Raw genomic sequence first — 27,100 nt, 5'->3', positions numbered from 1 at the left:
GAGATCTTCTCATTCACCCCAGGCTGAAGGACTGCCCAGCCAAGGGCTCCCTCACCCCGGGGCGCGCGAGGAGCCGCTCTCGGTGCTAGCAGAGAGGGTGGCCGTGCACCGCGCTGCCCTGCGCCCACCGGCCGCCTCCACGGCCCTTGTGCATCAGCCGGTGGGCGAGGGGGCAGGCGCCGAGCCCAGCCCGGCGTCCCCACTGTCCTCCGGGCAGACCCAGGCTTTTAAAAATATACTGAGGGCTTACGTGAGAAAACAAAACCAAACTAAACAACCCGCCTCTTTGCACAGCTGGAGTTTTAATTACACATGTGGCTAGATTAAAAATACGCACAAGGAGGTGAGGGTGGGAGTGTGGGGGGACAGAGCACAACTGCACGTGCTGGGTGTAGGTCTGGCTGTCTCTGAGCCCCCGCTCCTACGCCTGAAATGCCGCAGCACATTTACTCCCGGATGCCACCGTTTCTGCCTTGCTCATGGGTCCACTGTGGGGAGGAAAGCTGCAATGCTTCTGGGTGGCATCGTCTTGAAAATAGTCTAAGCATGCCCTGCTTAGACACTTAATGCGGAGCAAAATCAGACACCTGCTAATGCACGGCTTCTTTGACAAAAGAAAACGCAACAATGCAGAAAAAAATAGTATCAATCCATCCCTGGTGCTTCTTCACTGCACTGTCTGCTTGGGTGACCCCATCCAGAGACTGCACCGAGAGTGCTGGGAGTACTCAGCAGTGGCTGGTAAAAAAAATAAAGCTGAATACGCTCCCCCCATACCCAGAGGAGCTGGTGACTTGCCCAAAGCCAGGCAGGGAAGCCAGGGAGGGAGCGGGGAGCTGCGGCTGGCCGGCCTCTCCCCAGCACTGAAGCCGAGCAGAGGTTTGGGGCTTAGGAGGGATTTCTGGTTTTAATTCTACCCACCTCCATGGTGACATTGGCCTTTATACAACCTGAAACAGAAGAAGCTAAATGGCTGCTTTTAAGCTCATAAATCCAGCCCTGTCTGAACACCCCACCTTCCCCGGCTTCCCTTCTTCGGGAGGAAGGCGCTTTTAACACCCGCCAGCGCTTTCTGCAGCAGCTGCTGCTTTGAAATACCCTGTGGCAGCAAGGAGCTGTTGCCACCCCTGAAAAGCAGCCCGGGTCTTGCCAAGCAGCGAGGCGTGCTGGTCCCTGCTGCGCCCCGAGGACTGGCCGTGCTGGGGTGCGCAGCCAGAGGACTCAGCATCAGGTCCCTGCAGGTACCCACAGCCCCTCCGCTGCCCGCCAAGGTCACCGAGGGGCCCAGGGAGCCGGGGTGCAGCGAGCTGCAGACAGGGACAGGCAGCAGGAAAGGTGCAGAGACCCGGGGAGAAACCAGGCGGGTGCCCTGAGGCAGGCACCCTCGGCTGAGCCGCCAGCGGGGAGAGGCAGCGCTGGCAGAGCTGCTGGGGCTTCATACACCCCTCTCCCTCACCTGTTCAGGGGGACACAGATCTCCCAACAGCCTCGCCAGGGCTGCACCCACCAGGGCAGTTGGGAAATAAAATGATTCCTGAAGGCTGAGCAAAAATCACGTGCCCTCTGGGCGGGCAGCACTCCACCGTGCAACCACACAAACCAGCATCAGCAGCAACAGCAATTAAAGAAAATGGTGTAGGCAAATGTTACCTGAGGATTTGAACGCTGTCAGCTCTACGGCCTGAAAGAAGGGAGAACATCGGTTAGCAGAAGGTACAGGTCTCACTGCTCCGCTGCTGGCAGCACCCCACCACGCTCCCTGGGGACAGGCAGGGCTCCCCCAGCACCCAGCTGCCACACTGCGCTCTCCCTCCCACCGAGCCATGCCACAGGCTGGGAACCAGAGCCTTCATCCCAGTCCGCGAGGGACCTGCGGAGCGTCCCTGGGCAGAGCTGACCCTCTCTGCAGCACCCAGGCGGTGAGCTGCCACCCCGCTCCGCTCGCCCCCTCCGGCTCCCCTCCAGCCCTGGGGTGACCCAGTGGCAGAGACCACAGGAAAATCCAGGGAAAGAGGAGAGTGAACTTTCTTGCCCCCGCCCCATGCTGTGGTGGGAGGAAAGAGCACGCACAAACCTGCACCCCGTGCTTAAGTGATGGGTAATGCTGTGAGGTGTGAATTCCTGCTCCCAGCCCCACAGCAATAAACATCACCAAACAACATTCAAAAAAGCTGAAACACAAAGAACATCTCGTCTGTGTTTGTGTCTTCGCTCGCTCAGTGTTTTGTCATTTTAAGTGTTTTCGAACGTTTTTAAGTAGCATCTTCTCTTCATCCAAACTATTGTGCAGCTGCCAGTGACATTCTTAATTCACCGCTCCTCCGGCGAGTGCCGTCACTCATTTAGCCAGGGAGTCAGAAAAACAGCCCTGACTTACAGAAGGAGTGTGGAAAGCAGCAGTGCCCAGCGGAGGGTGGCACCCCCTGGGGCACAGCGGCACCCATCACCCCTGCGGTGAAGTTAGGGCTCGCGTGGAAACTCCCCCGGCCATCTCGCGCGGGGCCGTGTCCCCTCTACCCAGCCAGGTACAGCATCAGCCTCGCCCTTTGCTGCACCCACGTTAGAAAGGGCACAAGTACAGGAAAACGCGATGTTTAAGCAGCAAAGATACAGCAAAGTCCTCGATGACCCTCGCACGGAGGAAAGCGCCTGCTAGGAAATGCCACGGCCTTGGCATTTAGGAGATGTGCTGCCTCCTAATGCTCCCTGCCTTAGGAAACTCAGGCCCCTGGGCTAATCCCTTTGGCCCACGTCTCGTATCTGGTGCCAGGAGCTTAGCCCTGGTCCCGGTTTCCCCAGCCAGCACCCGGCTGGTTAAGAAAAGCATCACCTGCGAATGAATCGCGGTCGGCGTTCAGCGCGAGGGGAGGAATGGCATTAACCACAATATGAATCATGAGAGATGGAAATATGGATTTTATTGAGTGGCTTCAAAACGATATGCCAGCTACAGAAGTATTATCTATTGGATAAATAAGAGCTGTCTATGTGACACAGGTTTTCAAAGGATAAATATTAGAGAGGGAGAGAGAGATCCTTCAGTGAGAGACTCATATGAAAGTAGTGTTGGATTTTATTCTGAGGAAATTACAGCACTTGTACGTCAAGTGCACAAGGACTGATGATCATTTCAATAGTGGGAGATGGAAGTGGTATCAGAGTAGTCAAATTTAAATTGGTCCCTGCTTTAGGCCATAGCTCGCTGAGCTCTAATCACGCTCCTGCAGGCAGCACGACCCAGCCAGCCCTCCCTGGACAGACGCGGCTTGCCCACGGCAGGGACACCAAGCCCCTGCTGCCTGATCTCAACTTGCTGTCCCCGGAGGAAGTCTCCTGCCTCGATCCATACCAACCTCCGCTTGGCGCTTTCCTGGCCCAAATTCACCGGCTCCTTCTGTTCACGTACGCCCCTGCCACAACCACCCTCCCGGCGCGGCGGTTCCCCATCGGCTCAGGGCTGAGCTCCCGCCTTGGAAACCGGCCGTTTGGGGCCCTCCTCCTCTCTGGCCCCCAGAACACACGCTCCCCCCTGTTGCCCTCTGCTGCCTGCCCCTGCCCAGGCCAGCCCCAGCTCAGGCAATCGCCTCCTGAGCCAAGCCCTGCCCTCACAGCCGGGCCAAGGCACCACTGGCCAGGAGCTCCTGCCCGCCAGCCCACCTTGCTCACCATCTCACACTCCTACAGAAGACAGCAAACACTCCGTTGGACCTGGCTTGGCTACCAGGGGTGGCGACTATGGGCACGAAAACACACATCTCAAACGATTTAAATGCTGCTAATAACGAGTATATATTTGAATAAAGCAGAGTCTCCAGGGTGCGTATCGAAACCTCCTTGGCTTTGACAGACAGGCCGTGTGTCTGGGCCGGCCCTCAGGAGGGGAGCACAGATGCTGTGCTGACACGCTGCCTGGTCCCTCACCAACACCCAGCAGCTTCTGTAATGCCCTGGGACAGAGGGGATCAGCGTCACCCTCGGTCTGCACACAGGCTGGATGAGTCAGGCACCTCTGGGTGCATAAAACACCGAATTTGTGCTGGAGCTGGTAACTCTGCCAGGTGTCCTCAGTCCCAGCCCCTCGCTGGAACCATCAGACACCATTCCTACGTAACTACTACGCTCTGTGCATGGGTGACGGTAGAAGAACAACAGAAGACATTACATACCGGTCTCTCAGGTGACATAATTGATGAAATCCCCATGGGAATTTTGGCTCCAAAATTTCCTAGGGGGTGAAGCAGCACAATGAGTCTGGAGACTGGAGAGCAGAAATATGCTTTACCAAGAACTCGTTGCTTTGTGCCCCCTAAGTATCTCCCACTGAAGCAAAGGAACCAAACAGGTTCTCTACATAATTGCACCCACAGACTGGCTGGAGCATGCAAGACCTTTTACCCCAAAGCTAAAACCCCAATTTCCTACGGCCACTTTTGCCTTCCCTTCTCCAGAAAACTCAGTTTAAGAGACAAACACAGATTCTTGCCTCAAGAGAATGCAATGCTGCATAACGCGGCGATGAGACCCCCTGCCCATGCCCCGGCAGCCTGCAGGTATGAACCTGACCCCTCCGAGATTTACACGCACACAGACCCTGCCTTCCCTGGCAACCCTTCACCCTGGGCTGCATTTGCAGCACCAGACCCCAATGCTCACACAGGCACAGTGTGCAAATGAGTTAATGCAGTGCTAAGGGCACTAAAATTCAAGTCTTGGGAATAATATTTTACTGTGGTCTCATCACACAGCCTGGGCCAACAGCAACGACAACCTTCTTTACCTCTGTTGGTGATGTTCTTCACTGGAGGATCTTTCTGCACAGGGCTCGACAAGGCGCTCTCAGCTGCAGAAGGACTCAGCTTCCCTGTCTCCCAGGAGGTTGTGTTTCTCGGACTTGATAAGTAGTTGATGGGATGAGAACAGTTCTGTAACGACAGGGAAGAGATAGAGGACAGTAAAAATTGCAACCCGAGTCTTTGCTAGATCCAGCTCCTACTTTAAAGATCATTTTCATCTGCACTGCAGCCCCTGAGACTTTGACTCCCACCCCACCCTGGTACAGCAGGCTGCTGCCTAGTCAGGGTAGATTATCTTTGGGTCTGCATTGTCCAGCAGGACTGCAAAGAAGGGAGACAGCCTCTGCCACGCTCCCTAAGAAAAACAAGACTTCTTTTCAACATAGTCTCCTCAAAGGAGTCCAAATGTACATCTCGGACCCTCCTCTGGCGGGTGCATGATGAACGAAGGGGGCAGCAGGGCTTCCTTGCAACTTACTGTGAAAGAGAGTGCCTTCTTCTTGTCCTTCATCCTCTGGATGGCATTCCTCACCTGCAGTAGAGCAAGGACATTAGAGAGGGCCACCGCAGCTTTAGCAGAGCAAGAGATCCTCCAGCAAGTCAGGGAGAAAAAGCGGCCGCTGTTCCAGCAGCACGGTTGGGGCTATGCAGCCTGTTGCACCTGCTACAACCCCAGCTACCCCCTGGCTGCTAATAAACAGTTGCTGGGACGAGTGACTGAGCCCCAGCCAGGGGCACGTCTTACCTCGCTGTTATAGACTGCATAGACCAGGAATATGTACAGGCCCTGAAAAGGAGAGAGCAGAGGAAGGGTTAGAGATGTACGGCTGGTTTGTGCTGCTTTGGACGGTAGGAAATGAGTTTGATGAGCACTAGAACGGGTGAGGACCCGGGCGAAGGGGAAGAGGCACAGACCGTGGGCACGGCAGTGCCAGGGACAGCTGGGCAGGAAGGACCTTCCTTAAAATCACACTTGAGACCAGGCTCTTCACAGAGAGTCCAAAGGAGAGACAGTCCCTGCCCCAGTCTCTCTTCCTTCTCCTCTCCCCTCTTTCCTTTGGGGGCAGCGGGCATCTCTGACCAGGCACAGCCTCCCGAGTCCAAAGCTCTCCCGCACTCCCATTCACTCATGCTTGCGAAATTCCTCAGGAAACACCTCCTTCGGATCCCAGAAGCAGAAACCATCAGGAATTAATCGCTAGGGGAACTGAAATCTGGGAAGCAGACCCCTCTTCTGACCGAGCACCGTCCCTGGGGGGACTTTTGCCAGCCTCCCACAGACCAAAAGCAGCATGATGCTGGGGTTGGTTCTTCCGTCCCATGCCATGACAGACCACAGCATTAACAGGATCTTCTGACCCAAATTCAGTGGGGTACAGACCCAGAGGCTTTGCTCAGCCCCAATCTGGACAATCCTTCCCACCAGCACTCTGCGGCTCCAGCAGCACAGTCTTGCCCACCCTCTCCCTGCGTGCCAAACTGGTGCTGTTGTGTGCACGCACCGAGGACCAGCAAGCAACGACACACTCTGCCACGACCAAACGCTCGGCCACAGCTACGTGCCCGGAGCTGGCATGGGATGTGCTCAGGGAAAGTGCCCAGGGCAGGGCTGGAGCGAGCATTGCCTGGAGGCCACAGCCTGGGGCTAATTACAGCTCCAGACCAACAATTTTGGCCTTAAGGCAGCCCTATCTGGCCCACCAGATTTATGTTATATCTGTGGGGTGTTTGTTATCGCAGCTAGATAAATCAGCTGCAGCAAGAAAAGTAATCCATCTTGTCTCCAATGAGCCTTGCTCTTCATCTGCGAGCTCTTGGCAGGCACAATGGTAGCAGTACCCTGGCGCCGTGCCATGACCTGTCCTTCAGCCAGCAATGCTGGTCACTCCCCCAGACCAGATTTCTGGTCGGGCTGCCAAGGCAGGTCTTCCTTGAAATAATCATTCTGGATGAGCGCGGGGAGGGGGGGGAAGCGAGGAGGTCGGCCGGGAGGAGGGCGAGGAAGGAGAGGAGGCCCAGCTGCAGCGGCCGGCGGAAGCGGAGCCGCGGCTCTGGAGGAGCCCGCTCCTGCCCGCGCTCCTGCCCGCGCTCCTGCCCGCGCTCCTGCCCGCGCTCCTGCCTGCATGCCATCGCCTCCCAGCAGGGCCCACAACGCCCCGGCCCCGGCAGCTCCCTGCTCACGGCGGGGCAGGCGCTGGGTGGCCACAGGCGAGAGCACGGCACATGCCGGGGCCTGCGGAGCGGGATGGATGCTCTTGGGGTCCGTCTGTCCTGCTGCGCTCCGCACAGCCCAGCCGGGAGCAACGCCGTCTCCTGCTCCCCTCTCACCGGAGACGGGCGGGCGGCTCCGTAACTCCCTGCCCTGAGCCAGCCGCAGGACCATCCTTCCAGCTCTCCAGGTTCAAATGAAGGCAGCAGGTTTTGCCCGCCCTGTTCCTGAACAGCGGGCACCTCCGCCCAGCGCTGGGTGCTGGGCAGGGTGTCGGTGGGAAGGAAGGTGCTGCCTCTTGCTCGCCAACCTGCGGGGCAGCCGCCGCGGCCACCTCCGCGCAGCACCGCTCCCTGTTGCTTTTCAGTCGCTGGGCTGGATTCCTGCGCTGCCTGGCTGGAGAAGGACTTGTCATGTTTGGTGTCGACGCACACAGTAACCTTGAAGACAGGCTTCGGTTTCCACAGATAAACAGAAAGCAGTCAAACAAACAAACAACCACAGCAGCAAAACTTTCCTGCACAAGACTCGCGCATGAAGAAGCACACTGGCCTTAAAGGAAATTCCACAGCAATCCATAAGACAGCCAGCAAAGGGGCTGAAATGGGACAGCTTTGTCTCTGCTTTCTCTCAACTCCACAGCTTCCCACCAGCACTTCTCTTCTGAGGCCATCTGCAAATTGACCTGAACTTGGTAATGAAGGGACAGGGGCAAACAAGGAGGGTGTATTCCTGGGCAAACCCTCAACTGTCTGTTCACACAACAGCCATGGCTCCTACTGAGCTTTAGGAGAAAGAAATAAAACAAAAGCACTGATAACTTAGAAAGCAAGGGAAGAAAACAAATCCTGATCCAGCAAACACCTCAGCTCCTTTCTCACCCAAGGTGGATGTTGTCATTGTTTGTGAGAGAGATTCTCAGGAGATGCATCATCCAGAGGACACAGTTACTCAATTCAGGAGTTATTCCTTGTCTCTCAAGAAACCCCACATGCCTAGCATCCACGTTACAGCAGCCAGCATCCCACAGCCCCTCTGCTGCCTTCGGTGATGAATTGAAGGCTGAGCGAGCCATGGAGGATGCAGGCTGGGCACGGACATTGTCAGACCACGGTCAGGGGGTATTAGCAGTCACTGAACCAGGAGGGATTTCTCTTGCCAGTGCCCGGTTGCAGAGGGAAGAGCAGCCCTGAGTGCTACTGGAATGCAGCTGTCCCCAAAGCCTATCCAAGCCTGAGATCCTCAGCAGGACCCCTCTGGTGTGACATACATGCTGGTGTTTTTACAGCATGAACACTGAAGCAAGGCAGAGGAAGACCGCCAGGATGGTGCATGGGACACTGTGCTCTGATCTGCCTCTCTGCTGATGCTGACAGAGTTCACCCAAGCTGAGAAATGTTTTTTTCTGTGAATGAGAAGATGCTGGTGCTGTTCCCAGTTCTCCTCACCTCATCTCTTCACAGCACTGAGCCTGGAGTTCTCCTCTGCTCAATAACCTAAGCAAGGCACGAGGACACAACAAGAACCGATGCTGTATTTAATTACAGTTAGGACAGTCCTCCTGCCACCCTTCCGACATCCTTAATAGCGGAGATGCGGAGAGGTGGCCCTTGTCTGGCCTTGGAACATCCCCATCTGGGAGCCGACGGATGTGCGCGAGCAGCACCCGGCCGCTGGACCAGCGCCAGCCACAGGCAGAACATCCCTGGAGCAACCACCCATCTTGTGCACGTGGTGATAACGCCTGCACTTCACCCTTGGAGAGCTGGGCCAGCGCTGCACTGCAACCGGCCAAGTGTGCCAGAGGGAAGCACGGCGAGCTCTGCTGCCCCGTAAGTGAAAGCTACAGCAGAAGCCGATTTCTGCCGAATGCAAAGAAAAAAAGGGAGACGGGGGCGGAGAACTCTTCGGATCCCAATGGTTGTACCCAGTTGCCCTCTTGACTTGGATCCCCTGGAGCAGGATTTGTCCTCAAGCACTGGGCAAGGGACTCTGAAAAATATGTCTGTGAGTACCCAGCGCAAAGGGACAGGACTGGTTGTGTGGGCACCCCCAGGCGCTCTCTGTGCTGGCACCGTCCTGCCCCAGGGGTTGGACTGAGCCCCTGCGTGTTCCCCCCTGGCTGGCTCCCTGCCCCAGTAACTGCCTGCCTGCAGAGCTCCACCAGCCGCCTTGGGACCATTCTCTCCTGCCCACGTCAGGAGCAGTGGCATTCAGTGCTTCTCTAGCTCCATCTACAGCTGCTTTCTCTCGAGGTTTGGAAAGCTTCTGCTTACAAGGGGGCTGATTTTGAATCGCAGGTGGCAAGCACATGTTCTGGGACTTTCTGTCACTGTGTGTCCCTGAGTTTCAGATATCCTGAGGTCCTGGGAACTGTCCTGCTTCAGTGCAGAACTGAGCAATCCTGGCTGCTGGGACTAACACAATTTGCTTTGCTCTCTTAACCACATACAGGCCGGTTAAAGTTTTAAACTCCTGTGATGAAACCAGTAAACTTAGAAGCAAATACTAAGCATTGCTTTACACACCAGGGTTATGTTCTGTCCCATAGAGATCCCTATTAACACTAACATATTAACAACATGACTCTTAAGGATGGCAGCATTCAGGAGTCACAGTCATGGCCCTGGAAGACACCAAGACAAGCAAGCAGCCTTAAAAATGTAGCCAGATGCCACCTGAGGAAGAATGAAGAGGCTGAAGGAGACAACATGACTCACCCAAGGTCTCACAAGTCAGAGCTAGAAACAGAACACATACCTCCAGCCTCCCTGTGCGAGGCTCTGATCACCAGCCCGCATTGTAATCTATTCCACCTAACTCCTGCACCCCATCAGATTCCAGTGCACCCCTTGCTGGGCACTGGGAGCATCCCTGGGGAGCAGCTGCACGGCTGCAGACAATACAGGTTATAGGGATAAGGATCTTCTGTCCTTGATTCTTAATTCTTCTCTCATCTCCCTGCAATGAAGGTGGCTTCCACGCAAAAGGAAGGTGGCTCTGCCTGTACAGTTCTTAGGACACAACCTCCAAGTATGTATGAACATGAACCAGATGAAAACCACTCATCCTGAAACACACACCCCATCTAAGCAGCTGGAAATGCACACTATGGCTGGAAATGACCTTTGAGACTCTCTCCGTGAACAGCCCTACGCTGACAGTGACGCCGGCACACACGGCCCATCCCTGCCCTGTAGGAAAGAGGCTCAAACAGCACCTGGGATGTCTGCCCCATTAAACTGGACAGCTACCATTTTAATTATCCATTAAATGACCAACTCAAAACTCTAATGAAGCTCCCTACAAGCATGTCAGTTTGGAATTATCATTTTGAAACCATGCTAATGTCAGAAAATCCAACATGAGAAACGAGATCTGAACTGGAAAGCTGTGGCACCAGTAAGACACTCCAGAGACTGGTGCTGAAGGGCCATCAGATGAACAAGGTCTCCAAGGCTGTATTTCATATCTGGGGAGCACAAACTTAGTTTTCTCAGACAAAACAGCACAGTGGCTTAGGAAAGGTGGGCTGGGCTCCAGAGCTGACAAATGTCCCTGACAATTAGGACAGGCAGAGTACTCTGAAGCACAAGAAACCACAGATACCTGCTTGGCTGCGATGTGAGGATCCACCCGGTACAGGACTCACCTGGAGGGAGTTCAGCACGATGAAGACATAAGCCCAAATGATGCTGAGGTGGACAAGGACCCCACACACCCAGGTCAGCCCCAGCACCGGCAGCAGCACCAGGACGGGCTTGGCTGTGGCCCTGTCAGGAAGAAGAGCTCAGAGTCACCCGGGCGCATTTCAAAGCCAAAACACTGTGCACTGGTGCCCACCTCCCAGCCACTGGCTCTCCAGGGGCATCCCTGTCATGCCCCACGTCCCCGAGCCCAGGGTGTCCCGGCAAAGCGCCCCAGCCTGCCAAGCGTCCTTCCTGGCTCTGCAAACCCTGCCCAGGGTCTCGCCATGATCTGCCCGGGGCATCTGCACTGGGTTACAGAGCACGAGCGGATCTGCCCTGGAAAGAGCTCCACGGGCTCAGGAACACCCTGGCCTGGATCTTGTTGTTTAGAAGAGAAACCTTCCTTGCCTCCCCCAGCAAGCGCCTTTCAGACAATGCGTCCACCAAGAGGCACTCAAGATGGTAGCTATGGAACAAATTCCTCTGCAGCAAACAAAATTAGTTAAGAGGGGAAAAAAACAAACATTTCACCTCCCAGCCCCCCGTGTGCCAGCCCTGCTCCTTATTTATCACTGAGAGTTAGCAAGAAGGGAGCTCTTTGACGTCATTAGCCATGAGAAAACAGCTATTTTCCCCCCAATTGCGGCTACAAGGAGGGCTTCTGTATTTGTTTTATTAGCATATGGATGTCACCCTGCCCTCCAACAATGCCCTATCTTCATGCTTCTGTAAATTTGGGAAAAATTATTTATGATACAGGGGAACAATGCGTGTCTAGCAGGGGTATCTGGCGCCAGCTAACAACAATAAAGATTCACAGAGGATGATAAAGTAATGACTCAAGCAGCAGTTTTTTAGAGGTCTCTCTGTATTGACTGATTACAGAAGTCCACAACGCCTCCTTCCCCATGTAGGTACTTCCCACCAGCGTTACTTTCAATCCACCAAGTCCCAAACTCAGACAGAAAAGGTTTTTTGTAATGGCAAAGAGCCAACCCCCCTGCACTCTCTACAGCTGGCATCCTGCTGAGGGGCACACACAAGTGCTACGGGTGGGACGGGTATGAGACGAATTCAGTTACGACCCGTTCAAACTGCAACGTTCTGCGAAGCGGAGAGGAGCCACCTCTGCAGCTCAAAGGTATACGAAATTCCACGGAAACTGGGCACCCACTCGGGTCCCTGGGTTCCTTCAAACACCCGAAGCTGCCACCTCACTTCCCCGCGGTGATGTTTTACAGGACGCCCGCATGCCTGCCCCAAGCTGCTCAGCAGCACGGCAGGCTGACGCTAGCGCAGGGGCAGACAGCTCGGCAGCGCCTTCGGCAGCGTGACCCGCATTCCCACACACGCTATCACCACTGCAGACGATGGGGACGCTCACATGGGCCATTCCCAGACCCAAACTGCTGCTCCTGGTGATGCCAACAGGCCCACAGTAGCTTTGATTTCAGCAGGTGCTGCCAAGGGTCTCCTGTCCCAAAGTGCTGAGAATCAGGAGTGCATTTCTCAGGCTGAAAGTGCTGGCTGGGCTTCTCAGTGGCACAGACGTTAGAGCAGACAGACTGCCTTTGAGTGATGTACAGTTACCCTGGAGGAGAAAATCCTTTCTGCCCTGACTCCCCCAACTCACAGTCTTTCACTTCGCTAAGGCAAAGACTCTCAGCTTAACAGTAATTCCACCATTTCATACCCAGAGCAGCTGGGAAAACCAGCTCCCTCTCTGCTCACCAGATCTGTATTCCAATCTGTTTCTCCAGGCTGCTGTTGGGTGTCAGCATCTTTGATCTCCTGCGAGCACTGGACACAGTCACCATCACTACCCGGAACAGCACGAAGGTGTTCACCTGTCAGAGAAAAGCCATTGGACCCAGTAACCTTCTGTAATCTCAACTCCAGTGGGGTGAGGCTTTTGCGCTGGGAGCTCAGTAACTCAGCGTCAGACCCTGGGGACAAACGTTATCCCTCCTGAGGAAGCAGTGAGTGAAATACTCCATAGAGCTATCCACACAAGCATGACATCTATAAAACTTATCTCAAAACCTCTCCCACAGAATGTCTTCCCTGTTAAATGTCCACTCTACTCCCCTTAAACATTGCACCTTTTACTGCCACTGTGCTGTCAAATGATACCGACACTACTTCAGGGACGTTGCTTTTCCCATACTAAAATCAGACCTTTAGTTAAGGCAATGTCACAATCAACCTACGTGTTTATCTACATTCCTAATTTAACAGCCAATACAAGAAGTGGTCATCAAAATTTTCTTAAAGCACTTTTTTCTACCAAAAAGCTGCTTTGCTTTAAAGAGATTTATTTGCTTTGTGAAAGTATATATAAAGCATAACAAAAATTTTCCTATAAAAGCAGCAGGCACCACGAGCCCTGCGAGCAAGCACCTTGGCGACAGAAGTGCTGGCACCCCCGACTCCGCAACGCTTTCCTAAAACCAGACACGAAGGAATCACACCTTCCCGGCAGGTTTTGGCACTTACTGCCAGGATGAAGAGAACAGGCCCAACAAAGGCCCAGATGACGTTGGTCTGAACGTTCAGCCAGCAATGGTTGTCTGCCACATACTTGTTAAAGGAAGCTGCAAGGGTCACACCCACGATAACGACTGGAAGGCCTGCAGAAAAAAAAAAGGACAAATTAAGCCCCAGTAAAAGCAGAGGTGACCCATGCACGTCAGCTGTGCTCTAGACAATTGCTTCAAAACCCCCATGACCAGACACGCTCCAGCGTGAGCCAGCTTAGCCTCTGAAACCCCACGAGCAACATCAATTTGCTGCAGCTGAAATCTGCCCTGACCAGATTTATATGCTGTCAGCATCATTCTCCTAGGTATAAAGCATTCCAAGACCTGAGTCCCGATCAAAGCAATTTACTCCTCAGATTGCTTTCTTAACAAAATGGACAATCAAATACATGAAACAATCCAAAATATTGGAACCAGCTGTCCAGTGTCCAACTAGGTGTGAGTTTTGCAAGGAGCACTGACTTGAAGAGGCTCTTCTTTGATACGAAACTCACCTTAGTCAAATGAATTCTATGTCCCTAAAGGGTTCGCTCAGAAGAAAGGGTGTTTAGTCAGGAACATATTTATATTTTGATTACTATCAGACAGTAGTAGTGCTATCTAAACAAGAACTTCCCCTAAACTTTCTTCTCCCTTTTTTTGTACCGAACTCTTGGTTTCAGAAAAACAACAGAAATGCTTCTGAATGTGTATTCTAAGACCAGCAATTTGACACATAAAGGTAAGAAAGCCTCTGCAGACCAGCGGTACCCAACATGCATACTGAACCAAACCAAACCTTCTGAAATGTCTCCTATTGAAACGTTTACTAGAGAGAAAATCAACACGTTTTTCTGAGTGCCCAACCCAGAGGAGTCTGTAGATACCCCAGCCTGTCACATAGTAGAACTTCATTCTCCTGTCTTCACTCATGTTGACAGCTACCACTTTGCTCCACAGGAGAAGCCCCTCTACCAGCATCCATGAAAAGGCTGCCATGAAGAAGAGGTGAAGGAAGGCAGTGACTGTGAAACACACCACCTGGAGAGAAGAGAAATCACAGGCTGCTTCAGGAGAAGTCGTCCTCTGGGAGCTTCTGAGGGTGTGTGGTCAGAAGGAAGAGAGTAACCTGCAACTTCTGCTGCAGAATGGACAGAAATGTATTTAAACATTCACGGGCACCAGGAAGAATTCTTAAAATTGCAACACATGAATAGTCCAGGTGCTGCAGCTCACTCTCCTTTCATCTGCCATAGAAGAGGGAACTGATAGCAACTTTTCCTGCAGTTCTTGGACTTCCCTTGCAGGTCTCTCATCTCAGAGCTGCTTGATCCAGCCCTGGGATGCGGAAGAGGACACAGAAGGGGACAGAATTGTATGTTGCTGTTTTGTGACTACCTAAATTTCCTGAAGGTTTTTTTTTTTTTTGTCAGAAACAAAGTGTCAGAAAAAAAGAGGTGAATTTTCCTGACACTGATCAATGCATATATGTGCGTCTCCAACACAAAGACACAATCCTTCCCTAGGTGTAAGTTACAGATGAAACTTTATAAAAGGGACTATGCTTCTGTTCTGTTTGCTCTGACAGTAACGCCTGAGCAGGCCCGGTCCCGCTGGCTGAACAGGACACTGTCTCGTGAGCTTACCTGGTTGGTCTTGGCCAATTCACTGAACATGAGCAGAGCTTCTGCTGCAGCTAAGGCAAAGATCAGGTTCTTGTGCACAGTTGTCCGTTCACTCTTGGGGACACTGAGGAAGGAGAGAGGAAGCCCTCAGTGCAGTCCAATGAAAGGGTGCACACGCTCTCACCACTCCTTGCTGGGCTGCGCAGACCTGCCTGGGTGACCCGCGGTCTCTCTGCTACTCCCTGCAAAGACGACAGTCCAACGGGGCAGGGGGCTGCCCTGCTGTGCAAGCGCTTGGGGCTGGGGATGCGCCTGGGTACGGCTGCTTGGACCTTGGCCAGTGCTCCAAGGAACAGGCAGTGAGGAGGCGGTGAAGGAGCCACCGCCTTGCTCACAAGGCAGACCTCTGTGCTTGCCAAGTGACACAGAAGGGCAGGCAACTGAAGAAATAGTCTTTGATCCATTTATTTTATAAAAATTAACTCTAGCAGAGCAGCTTTTAAACACTATTAGTCATTGACAAAAATCTTTGCACACTCAAGTGTGGGCACAGCTCATACAAGCAGCTCCACAGAAACAAGCAGCACTGCACCCCCTCCCCAGCCAACGACAACCGCTCCCCTCCCTCCCCTCCACTACCAATCACCAGTGCAGCTCCTCTGCCTCTCCCCATGCAGCTGCATCACAAAGGGTACCTTGTTTGTGTACTTGTTCTGAAGCAAAAGAGCAAATAAAAAAATACAGAGAAGCCTACAAGTGTCTGGACTTTCCTTACCCAACTGCCAAGAATAAAATGAAGGTAACTATCAAGGCACAGAAGGAAACTCCACATCCAATAAAAGTCAAGGTCTGCAGCGTGAGCTCCTCCTTGGTGGTCCTCTGCTCCAATCATGAAACAACAGAAGACACAAAATGCCCACAAATTAACCACAGGCTGCTCCCAATTCTGGCATCCACCCCACAGAGCGACAGAGGCTCCTCGCTTACCTGCATCTCGTACACCTGCAGCAGGACAGCAAAATTCGTGGTGTGGTTGCAGAAACAGGCCGTGGAGTCTGGGAGAGATGTCACCACAGAGCAGCCAGCTGTGGACCACATCCCGCCAGCATCTGGGCTAACACGCAGCAAAAAGCAGAGAAAACACATGGAAATTACCATCCCCTTCAACAGAAAGCCAAGGCGTTAAGGGAATTTCATCCTCCCAGAAGAAGCAGAGTTGAAATGAGGAGAAGGGTATCAGAGACAGCTCTCCATATGGACTTCCCTTTGACTCATCCTCTGTCTCAGCACATTCGCCTTATCTGTCAGGCAGGCACAAGGAAACGGGTCTAGTGTCAATGTGTGCATTAAAAAGCCCAGTTCAGCCGTCCCTGCTGTAAACAGAAGTCAGTAATTGCACGGCTCTGGGAAGAGCAACTTTTACAGCACGTTCACCGAGAGCATCCCTGGACCAGGCACATCTAATCCTCTCCGTCAGCCTGGCCTGCCACGTGCCGGCGCAGCTCCACCGAACTCTCGCTCTTGAGGACAAGCCAGCCTGCCTCCACCAGCCAGCTGCTCTCCACTGCTGGGCAGCCAGCAAAGCGCCGGGCCTGAACTCCCCGTGCAGGGCCAAGGCTGCAGCGGGGCAGCGCCGTCCTCGCTGGCAGCACTGCCCCTCTGAGCCTGCCCCGGTACCAAGGGAAGATCAAATTCAGAGCAGGGCTAGTGGAACTGCTTGTGCAGTCACCAGCTGCTTCCAAAAACACACTCTTCCTACCTTCCCCAAACGGAGCCGTGCCTGTTACAAAACAGGGACCCTAAGGAGGTTTTTCGCACTTGAATGACTTAATTACCAACCCGTAATATATCACAGTCCCAGTGCTCTCACTGCAGTGACATTCAGCAAAAACACATCTCAGTGCCAAGCAGTATTTATGAGGCTGGGAGTCCCGCATGTCTGTTGGGCTATATATCTTGGACCAACCCTTCTTTGTCGCAGGCAACAATCGTAATTAACTAGGGCTTTCCATTTTAGTTGTATATACCTCATTAAAGGTCACTTGCTTGTGAGTGACTTTTCCAAAGGAAATCTTCCCAGGAGAGTGCTCTACTCCAGCAGATAGAGGATGCCAGCATGCAAAGCAGGCAAAGAATTACAGATCCCTACTCTTAGCACTAAATTTACATTGTTATGTTTGGTTTTCCAGTGGAAATAAAAGCTCATAAATCTGGGGACCCGAGCTGAAACATGGCACCTGAGGCTGAAGTTCCAGAAGGCACAGATGGGCCCCACCAGCTTGTTGGGCAGGTCCTGCAGGCAGAAAGGGAGAAGAAGAGATTACCCAGCCATGCACGTACTGCACGCAGCCCGATGCAGTTCGCTCACTAGGCTGCAACAAGGTCTGTCAGCACAGGACAAACACCTCCCCAGGGAATCAGGAGTCAAGGTGAGAGACCTGGGCATGGGACACCCCAAAGCCCAAGAGCTCCAGGGGCCTTGAGCCACGGCTGGGCACAGCCGGCCGGGTCAGGGTGCACGACGCTGCTGGCGGGGCAGGCGGCGGGGCAGCACAGCCCCTCCTCGGGGTACCTGGACACGGTGCTGCAGGCGGTAGCGCACAGACGTGCTGATCTCCTGGTAGTCGCTGAGCAGCATGGACGAGATGACAGCAGTGCCCACCGTGGTGCCCAGGTGCCTGCCAGGGAAAGCACGCTGCTCACAGGCACGGCAACCACCAGCCATGCTCAGAAAACAGGATCGCGCGTTCTCCAAGGCAGCTGGAGAGATCTGGAGCCGCTTCTGGAGTGCTTCAGTGCCACCAGCAAAAGGCCTGGGCACCGGGCAAACCGAAAACACCCCCACTGCCCCTGTAAGGGCAGGAGGTGACCCTACAGATGAGGCACGGGAGCATCCGAAGCGGTTGGCAGCTGAGCAGCACAGCGGCTGAGCCAAAGGTCCAGAGTGCGCGCTGGGATGCGCGGGCTGCCATCCCCACCTAGTGTTCAGCGCTCCCCGGAGAGCAGCGGGCTCTGCCTCCCGCCCCACTCTGCCAGCCCCCATCTGCAGAGCATCCCAGCTCCAGCAGCTTCTGTCCCAGCCCGAGGGGACCCTGCAGCAGCCCCCCACAGGCTCCATCCCCAGCCCACCCCCAGCAGAGCAGATAACCTCAGGGGAGCCAGCGGCACGCAGAAGAGGCACCGTGGTGCATGGCGGCACACGGGCAACCCCACCACACAGCTCAGGCCAAGGTGTGCCCAGGGCCTCTGCCTCCACAAAGCACCGACCCGGAGCCCCCTTCTGCTGCCCAGTCTCCACAGGCATACTGCAGAAAGCGGGGACAAGGACAAACGGGATGGGATGGAGCAGGGTGGAGGGGACCCCAAAACAGAGGCACTGAGAGACTCAACGCAGACTTGGAAGTTAATTCTCCTGTGGTACTAAGAGGGCAGCCCCGGGGTTCAGGGGGGTTCTGCTTCACTCACTTGTGTCCTCCATCAGAGGCAGCCGCGTCCTGGAAGACAGCACTGCTGCCAGCGCCGGACAGGCAGCGCTGCAGGGAGCTGTAGCCAAACCACATGTTTTTCACCATGACTCTGTGGAGACCTGGAAGGACAGAGCATTGCAGGACGGGTGCAAGCACACAGGGCAGCCCTGAGCAGCTCATGCCTCAGCACCGCTGCCCGAATCTGAGGGTGTGATACTGGGGGTCCAGGGCACCCACAGCTCCAATCTGTGTCTGTAGAGAGACTGTAGGTAACCTCCACGGCCCACCTCCCTCTCACCAAGGGCATCTCTTCCCCACACTTCTCCAGACTGCATGTGTGCAGGGTAAAGAGTTCGTGACATTGAGGAAGATGCTGCAGAAGAGCCAAGGGGAGACCCAGGGAAGCACAGGCATCGTAGCCTACCTCTGTCTTTCAGTCTTTGCATTTCTACTGCGGGAATTTCAATGAGGTCGTGCCCGCGTTCCTCAGGGCTCTGGACCAGGTACGCCTCACTGCTCAGCTCCTGCCTGCTCAGCTCCAGCTTCCTGACCTCCATCCCTGCGGAGGGGTAAAACAAGGACTGAACCAGGGTTCAGCCTTCCTCCAGAGCTACTGCTACAAGTACCACAAGGGCACTATAACTGCAGCCACGACCCCCAGCAGCAGCAGACAGATCACTTTCAGCGCAAATCATGTGCATCTGGGCTCAGTTTGTCTCCTGTGCCCAAAGGTTTCTCACAATCGTCTTATAATCAAACGGGGAGAAGGCTGTAGGGTGAGCGAGAGATGAGCCAGAGCAGGAGAGGTGCCAGGAGCAGACTTGGGCTGGGAACCAGACAGGATGTCTAAACTGGGTGCCGGTGAGATGCTCTGCCGGTGACACTCACCAACATTCCCATGCTGGATCGTGATCTTTGTCCTCCCTGCGGTTAGCAGTGGGGCTAAGTGTGACATCATTCTGTTGCAGAGCTCAACAACAGCCATGGGCCCTCTGATAACCTGCAAACACGGAGAGAGAAATGGAAATCAGCACCTGCACAGCCAGCTCACACTTCCCACGGCTCACAAGGGTTTTCCTAAATGCTTGGTCCTTGGCAGAAAGAGAGAAGTTGGGACTCCAGGCTTCTGCTTCGCTTTTCCCTGATTTCTTCACTAAAGGACGTTCCCGGTTCTTTCAGCAAGAAGATGAAACTGGCAATGAGGGAAACTTGCTGGTCCTTATAAAAAGCCGTTAAAACAGCATGGAAACAAATAACTAAATAAGCTTCTGGAAAGAAAATATATTTTTAGACCCGACTCCTGATTTTCGCAAAGCTCTAGAACAACTGTCCTTTCTTCCGGGAAAAGGTTTCACCCAGAAATAGATTCCACTGCTGAAGGGTAGCAGGTGACTGGCTCCATCACTCAAGGTCCTGTGTGTGCTGGGCAGCACTAGTGTCACCCCTGCAGCACACAAACTCAAACCCTCTCTCCTTCGGCAGATATATCTGCTGCACCAGCTACACTGGGCCAGAGCTGGTTTTAAGCCACTGTCGAGAAGTTGTGAGTAATTGTAGCCACGGAGACCTAAGTAACTCTAAGCGATGAGGTAAACACTGAACTATTCAGCATCCTTTCGTCTCTGGAGGACCTTGGCTTGGTTCCTGGAGCACTGGCCAGGCCAGACGCTGCCACACATTTCGCAGAGACAGGTGGAGAGTGCAGACCATACAGCAGACACAAAAGACCCACGTGAGCAGGGAAGAAGCTAATGGAGAAAATCCTAACAGGGGTGGGATGATGGAAATCCTTCACACAAAGCCTGCTGGTGTTTTGAACTGCGTGGGGGCTGGTGACAGATAGCTCTTTGGCAGCTCACCCACAGAAAATACAACAAACTATAAAGTGAAGGGCATTGCCCTGCCAGAGACTGCAGGATGTGGGAGCAAGCAATCTACAAAGCGCCGGGAATCTGCAAACTGTGTGTCATCCTGCAAATCGAGGCTGACAAAGCGGAGAAGCTGGAAGAGAGCTGAGACAACCACTGGAGGGGTTTGCAACGAAGGCATCACTTGACTGCACTTGTTTGCAGACGAATCTGTTTGCACCTCCAACAAACGAGGTAACAGTAAGGCAGCAGGCCCTTACCTGAGCTGGCAAAGAGGCTCCACGCTCATGCCTGCAGCATTTTCACAAGCTCCAGAATACAGCCAGATAGGCCACATGTGACCATGCAAGAACAAGTCCTCAGCCTGTGGTCATACAGCAGGCCAAGGAGCTGCACACACAACAAGATGAGCAGATGTGGCACACAGCATCCAGAGTGCCGGTGACACTGTTACCTGGCTGACTGATGACCACGTTTCAATATTCTGCTCTTCCAGGATCAACTCAGTCACTTCCACGTAATACTGGCCCAACTGCTCCAACATCTCCGTCTCCTCTCCCTCCTGGACTTCCACATCAGAAACTTGCTTTAGTAACTGAAGCACCGCAAGGAGGTCAGACGACTCCAGCACGGGTGTCTCTCCTTCCCTCAGAACAGTTGCCAAGACATCAAGAGCACCAAGAGCAACAGAGAGGTTCATGTCTTGGACATCACTTATAAAGACGTTCTCAGGAATCTGCCACGGAAAAGATGTTTCAGTTCAGTGCAGAGCCCAGATTCTGCCTGATCAACAGTTGTGCCTCGGCAATGCCCTCGCTGGTGTGAGGACACCTGCCTGGCCAACCTGGCAGACCTTAGGGGAAGGAGATCTGCCTGGACATTTTGAACTCTCCTGTCCAGCCTCTCAACCTCAGTGAACACCGGTCAACCTGAAGCAACACTTTGCTTGTTTGATCACAGCATGAATTACAGCTGTATTGGTCACACTCTCCAACAGCAGCTCAGAAAAGTCCACAGGCATAACTGCTGGCAAAGTGACCTCGAACACCAGTAGGTGCCAGCAAGTCCACCCCAACAGCTCCCAGTGTCAGCTGCCACTGCTGGGGCTGCAGGACTCACCACAGTCCTCTCTGCAAGGGTGTTCACTCGGCTGACAAGGGCATGACTGGATTCCAGCTGAGCTTTTTTCAGTTGCCAGTATGCATCTGAGGACAAAACAAAAGCATAACCATTGCTGTGGTGTCCAGCAGCGTGGTAACACGTGCCACATTCAAAGCCTGGGGAACGGTCCTCAGATGGTGGGTAAGTTTGTGGGACAGTCAGGACAAGGAGACTTCACAGCTGCATTTTATTTCTAGTACAAGATCACACCTGCAGAAACAGCCTAACACTTCTTTTCTGCCTCCTCCCCATGTGCCCCTGGCCAACACATCTGGAGATGCCTGGATTGGGAGGCACTCTACGGCCTTGCATCCAGAAGCCACGTGTACAGGCACTGCTTCACTGGAGAACAGCAAAATAACCTGTCAGAGCGCGTGCAACTGGAACCAAGTCACAGCTACGGCGCGATCTCATCAGAGCAGACACGGGGCCTCCCCATCACTGGCCATCATCCTAGCTAGGACCTCCAGGAGTGAATGCTGTGGAAGTAATGAATAAATAAATAACAGACGCTGTACCCTTTCTGTAGCGACAGATAAAAGGCAAAGACTGCAAACAAGATGCGTAACTGAATCCACTGCTGCCAACTTCAAAAACTCGGCATTCCTCAACAGGTCCTGTGGAAACACACACAAACAGAAGGCCCAGGTCCAGAGACACGCCATCCCCAGCAGGTACCACATCTCCTGCAAGCAACCCACAAACCGCGCTGAAGACAAAAGCTGTGGACTGCTCCTTTAGCAGCCCCAGAGCACAGCAGTGCAGGGACCGGGCTCAGAAACTGCTCCCGACCCGCCTGGTAAATCCTCTCCAGAAGGAACTCAGAGGAGGAGGCAGTGACAGGTCCCGAGTTCATGATTTATCAGTAATGTCACACCAGCCTGGCTGAGAGGCTGAATCCCTCCTCCCAGCAGAGCGCTGAAGCACTGGGTGTGCAAGCCACAGCAAACAGCATCACTGACCAGTAAGGCATTTCCCTCAGTAGAAGAGAAAGCCCGTAATCAGCCCAGGACACCCGAACAGCTCTCTTTGCTTGGGTCATTGCAGGGGACTTCAATGACTGAGGATTTAGTGATGACTGTGCTTTTAATACGGTCTGTAAACTGCCCAGCCCAGCTCTGAACGTGCTCCCGCCTTCCTTCCCGAAGGAGAAGCATCATTCCACAAACGGCACCAAATTCCCTCTCTAAGGATGGGACTGATGTCTCAGACTATCCCTGCGTGCTGACCCCCCCAGCGCAGAAGGGAGCTGAAGCAGCGAGGCTAATGAGACTTACCTGGGCAAAGAAACTGTGCGGTCACTCCCCGAACGGTGCTTTCAACCTCCAGAGCATTTGAGCTCCACCCAAACACCAGGTCTTGCTCTACCACCCAGCAAGACCGAACTTTCTCAATCTGCTCCGCGCCGAGGACTTTCTGCCAGATGTGCAAGTCGGTGATGTTCCCACTGAAGGACTCTTTCGCCCCGAAGGTGCCCCCCAGGGAATCCTGATCCTGCCCAATTATGAATGTCCCCTGGCCATAGATGGCCTGGGGGGCAGACGGCCCCACAGCACACAGACCGCTGGCAGATGCCCTCCTTTTACCGTCAGCATAGATGGCCCAGGTCCCGTTTTCCTGCTGCCAGGTCACGCAGAAGTGATGCCACTGCCCATCAGCACGGAACACGGGCAGGTATGGGGAATGGTGCCCGTGGACTATGAGAGCAAAGCGAACAAAGCCTTCCTCGTCGACGAAGCCACGGAGCTGGAACTCGTTAATAAAAGCCGGCACAGCATAGGAGAAGACGGTAGCAATCTCCTGGGTCCTGGTGTCCCACTGGAGGTGGGCGCAGGCTGTGACAGCAGGCAGTGCTGGGAAGTCAGAGAGCACCTTCACGTACTTGGTGTCTGTTTTGTCTCCAAATACCAGGACCGGTACAGTGTGGTCCCCTACAAGGAGAAATTTCAGCCAGCATAAAGGAAGAAGCATGGGCTAGAGCCTGCTCATCTTCCACCGGGATGAAATCATCATTTTCATTTGCCTCCTACTCAAGCTAAGAACTCATGGACGCTGCGGGCAAAGACACCCTGTAAGCATGCAGCAGGGCTTCTGGTTCCCCCATGCCTGGTGGGGATCAGGAAGGCAGACAAACCGAGACTGCATCATTTCAGCAAGCATAACTTCCAGAAACTTAGTTTCCTAGCAAATAGAATTGCAAACAATGAATATGGAAGCACCAGCACGCTCCCAAGCGTCCCAAGCTATAGCAACCAAGAACATAGTCAAGTAAGACCTTTGAGGCATCTGCCATGCTGCTGGGGAATGCCTGTCCTCCTGGTCCTGTCCCTACCACCATTGCTCTGCAGGACCTGCAGGTCACAAATGGCAAGGCTGAGCCATTTGTACAGGGAGATGGTACAGGAGGACAGTGCAGAGGAGCCCCTTTGCAACTCCCTTCTGTTGCAATGCATTAAAAAACCTTGTCAGTGACCAGCTGGGATCACTGTTGTTCATGCTGCCAGCTTGTGACTAGAGGTCCTAGTGTTAGGACAGCGACAATAAAAAATTAGTGGCAACTTTTCCAGTCAGATTGATTTTTCAGAATGAAAAAGAGCCAGCGGTGAATGTGTCTCCAAATACGTATACTCACGTCTCCATTTTGGTTTGTGCAGGACACCATCCCTTTCATTGAGCCAGACAGAACCTCTGATGTGGTGGGACAGCAGCAGTTGGCTAAAGGAAGCCTGCTCGCTGTCTTGCGGTTCAAAAAGCAACTGAGCAAAGCGCTGTTGACAGTGTCTGTCTGCATGCCACCAGTCCAGCGCAGTGGCCACATATTCGTACATGTGTCTTGAGGTCTCAATCGTGACAGGAGAGAAACCTGGAGAAAGACACAATGTGGAGAAACAGAAAGCCTCTCCAACCCATCTGCGTGCCACACACACTACAGGGTCAGCCTCTTGCAGCGTCCCCAGGCATTTCCACAGATGGCCTGGTGCACCCCAGGGGAGCTAAAGGCAGGAGCTCATTTCTGTCCAGCCCTTCGGATGTTCAGTGGGCACAGTGTGACAGAAAAGTCCAGACTACATTGGACCTAAAACGAGGGACATCTGTGAGCCTGCTCACAAACTGAATCGCTGGCCTAGGGCTGGAGCTGTGCATGCTTCGTGGGACATGCAAAACCATGCTGAGCTCAGTCCAAAGAGAAATCTCACTGTGGTATGCCCAGGGATTGCCCTCAGGGCAGCTTGTTCAAAGCAGTTATGTGCAAGTAAATGTTCTCATTTTACCCCCACCGCCCAGCTCCTACCAGCTTCCGCATTTGTGGATGCAATTTGCAAGCACAAAATAATCTGTTTTCTCTGTAGTTACAGTGGTACAAAGACTAGCAGCTGAGAAGTCCTTACTTGATTTTAGACGGTAATTTCATAGTTAGCCAAGCAAATGCTTACCTATGCAAACATAATTTCAGGCACAACACAGGGTATCAGAAGAAGCTTCTTTACCTTTTTTTTTTCTGCCACTGGACACTTTTCTATGCACTGTTTCTCTGTGCTGAATATTGCTTGTAAAAACATACAGAATCGCCGATAAAAACACTAACCTTTAGAAGTCTGATTCTTGGCAAGGGCTGCAAAGGCAAAGAGACTCCTGGACAGACTACCAACCTGTTGGAGAGGATGTTTTGTAACATTAATATAAAGCATTATTATCATCTCAAATACTCAAATGATAAAAAATACTGTAAAATTACTGTAAAACTCACCAGAAAGCTGAAGAACCAAGACTTGGGTCTCAAGTCTCTAGTAAACATGCTGACCAGCTGGAAAGCTTTCACCCTTCGCTAGAATAAACAAAATATTACTGGAGAGGCACCGCAGAGACAGAAGCATTCTGCAGAAAGCTAGTTCTCAGACAAGGCTGCTCTCCTCAGAAAGTCTTGAATCAAAAAAGAGAAAATTACTCATCTACCTGTCCTGGATAGTATACTATCAAAATAATTCTCAGTTCTTAAAGAACTCAAGGTCTCACTTTGTTTCCAGGATACAGATGGATTAACCATAAAACATACACAGATGTGCTGTATTAACAGACAGGCAAGTTGACTAAATAAAGAAGCCATCACCAACTGCATTGTTAAACGGTGTCATATCCCTGGCAGCTTTTCCCGGCTCCTTCAAAGCCCCCAGGACCGCAGCCCCAGAGCAGCAAATCCAGCACCGCTCCGCCCCGCGGAGCCGCCCCGCCGCGCTGCCCGGGGCCGGGGCTCTGCCGGGGACCCCCCCTGCGCCGGTGGAAGGGAACCCCGGGAAAGAGGCTGTATGGTCAGGGTGAAGATGCAAACCTGGGAACTGGCAATGAGATCTCCCACGCAAACAAGCCCTAAAGCTGCGCCGGCCGAGCCATCCCTTCGCTCCCGAGGGGCTCCCCTGCGCGCACAGGCGCGCACAGTCACGCACTTTGCTGCTAAAGGGACGAAGGAGAGCAGTCCTGAAGCCCGGACGCCAAACACGTTCACAAACAGCCTTCCGAGGCTCAGCGGTGACTTTCTCAACCTCCAAGCCCCAGGGGGGACGTTCGGCTCCGCGCTCCCGGGAGCCCCGGCCCGCTGCGCACCGGCAGGCAGGCAGGGAGCGCGACCCGCCGCTCCGCCACCCGCGCTGCCGCCCCCGGGCCGCCCTTCCCGGGGCGGGCCCTGGAGGTGCCACCGCAGGGCATCTGCGACTCCGTCTTGCCAGAAAAAACGGGGCAGCGGGGGAGTTACTAGTGACCCCCGGCCCGGGGGAAGGGGGGGCTACCGCCGGCACGGCCGCTCCGCTCCGCGGGGCCACCGCGCTCCGCACACCGCGCTCCGCTCCCTGCACCGCACCGCACACCGCGCTCCGCTCCGCACGCCGCTCCCCGCACCGCACTGCACACCGCGCTCCGCTCCCCGCTCCATTCCGCACGCCTCTCCCCGCTCCGCACCGCACGCCGCTCCCCGCACGGCACACCGCGCTCCGCTCCCCGCTCCGCTCCGCACGCCTCTCCCCGGCCCGCACGCCGCTCCCCGCTCCGCACCGCGTGCTCCGCTCCGCACGCCGCTCCCCCCTCCGCACGCCGCACCGCACCCCGCAGCCGCCCGGCAGCACACCCAGCCTCCTCCTCCGTGCCGGGCGCCTCGCCCCTCTCGCAGCCCCGCACGGCTCCGCACGGCTCCGCGGCTGCCCCGCCCCGCCAGCGCAGCGCCCGGCGCGCACCAAGGCGCTGCGGTTCCCCGCGCCGGGCCCGCCTGGCCGCCCCCGGGCACGGAGAGGGGCAGCGGCCCCCGGGGACCGGGACTGGCCCGGGCTGGGCTGGGCGGCGCCTGGACGGAGACACAGAGTCCCCGAGGCGGTGCTGGGCTCGGGCACCCGCACCCCACACCCCGCACCCCGCACCCGCACCCCCATCCCACGACGGCTCCTCCAGCGCACCCCGCTCCTGCGACGCCCTCGCCCCCCCGTTAGCAGCAAAGCGCTCACAATCCTTCCTCCCTCCCCTCTCTGCCACCTGTGCGAGCAGCGCGGGGGATCTTCTTCCCAGGCGATCACTTCTCCATGGAAGTCCCCGATAAAGCTTCCCAGGAGATCTGGCAGGCTGCCTCGGCAGAAAAACGGGGCGGTGGGGGGGTTACCAGGGATGCGCCCAGCAGCAAGAGCCTAATATCGGCGTGCTGAGGAGTGCAGGTGAGGGAGGTCAGCTCTGGAGCAGATCTAGGAGGTCAGACAACGGGCTGATCCGACGGGCAGGGCTGAAAGGCAGAGT

General features: G+C 54.4%; 1 protein-coding gene across 1 annotated transcript; it reads right to left on the bottom strand.

Moving 5' to 3' along the window:
• Positions 1-446: 446 nt before the first annotated feature.
• Positions 447-25,127, bottom strand: ADGRD2 (adhesion G protein-coupled receptor D2). Its single transcript, XM_086475828.1, has 25 exons — positions 25,080-25,127; positions 24,918-24,981; positions 23,964-24,194; positions 22,609-23,262; positions 21,850-21,948; positions 21,290-21,375; positions 20,625-20,906; positions 19,191-19,302; positions 18,727-18,861; positions 18,301-18,421; positions 17,408-17,513; positions 17,073-17,128; positions 15,823-15,949; positions 15,611-15,714; positions 14,857-14,959; positions 14,098-14,251; positions 13,188-13,321; positions 12,423-12,538; positions 10,655-10,775; positions 5,539-5,580; positions 5,272-5,325; positions 4,778-4,922; positions 4,167-4,225; positions 1,651-1,681; positions 447-562 (listed from the first exon to the last, which is right to left on the bottom strand). The coding sequence occupies exons 1-25, from the start codon at positions 25,125-25,127 to the stop codon at positions 447-449; spliced, it is 3,300 nt and encodes a 1,099-aa protein (XP_086331954.1).
• Between the last annotated feature and the right edge of the window lie 1,973 nt (positions 25,128-27,100).

This window comes from Leptosomus discolor, chromosome 19, assembly GCF_034619465.1.
Source record: "Leptosomus discolor isolate bLepDis1 chromosome 19, bLepDis1.hap2, whole genome shotgun sequence".
NCBI classification, from domain to species: domain Eukaryota; kingdom Metazoa; phylum Chordata; class Aves; order Leptosomiformes; family Leptosomidae; genus Leptosomus; species Leptosomus discolor.
The sequence above is the reverse complement of the archived record's forward strand: the minus strand, read 5'-3'. Positions and strand labels throughout refer to the sequence as shown.

Coding starts and splice junctions, on each gene's coding strand:
- ADGRD2 (XM_086475828.1), bottom strand. CDS start 25,127: ATGTTTACTAGAGACTTGAGACCCAAGTCTTGGTTCTTCAGCTTTCTG. Junction 17,514..18,300: donor GCCTCTGATGGAGGACACAA/GTGAGTGAAGCA, acceptor TTTCCCTGGCAG/GCACCTGGGCACCACGGTGG. Junction 1,682..4,166: donor TTATGTCACCTGAGAGACCG/GTATGTAATGTC, acceptor CCCTTCTTTCAG/GCCGTAGAGCTGACAGCGTT.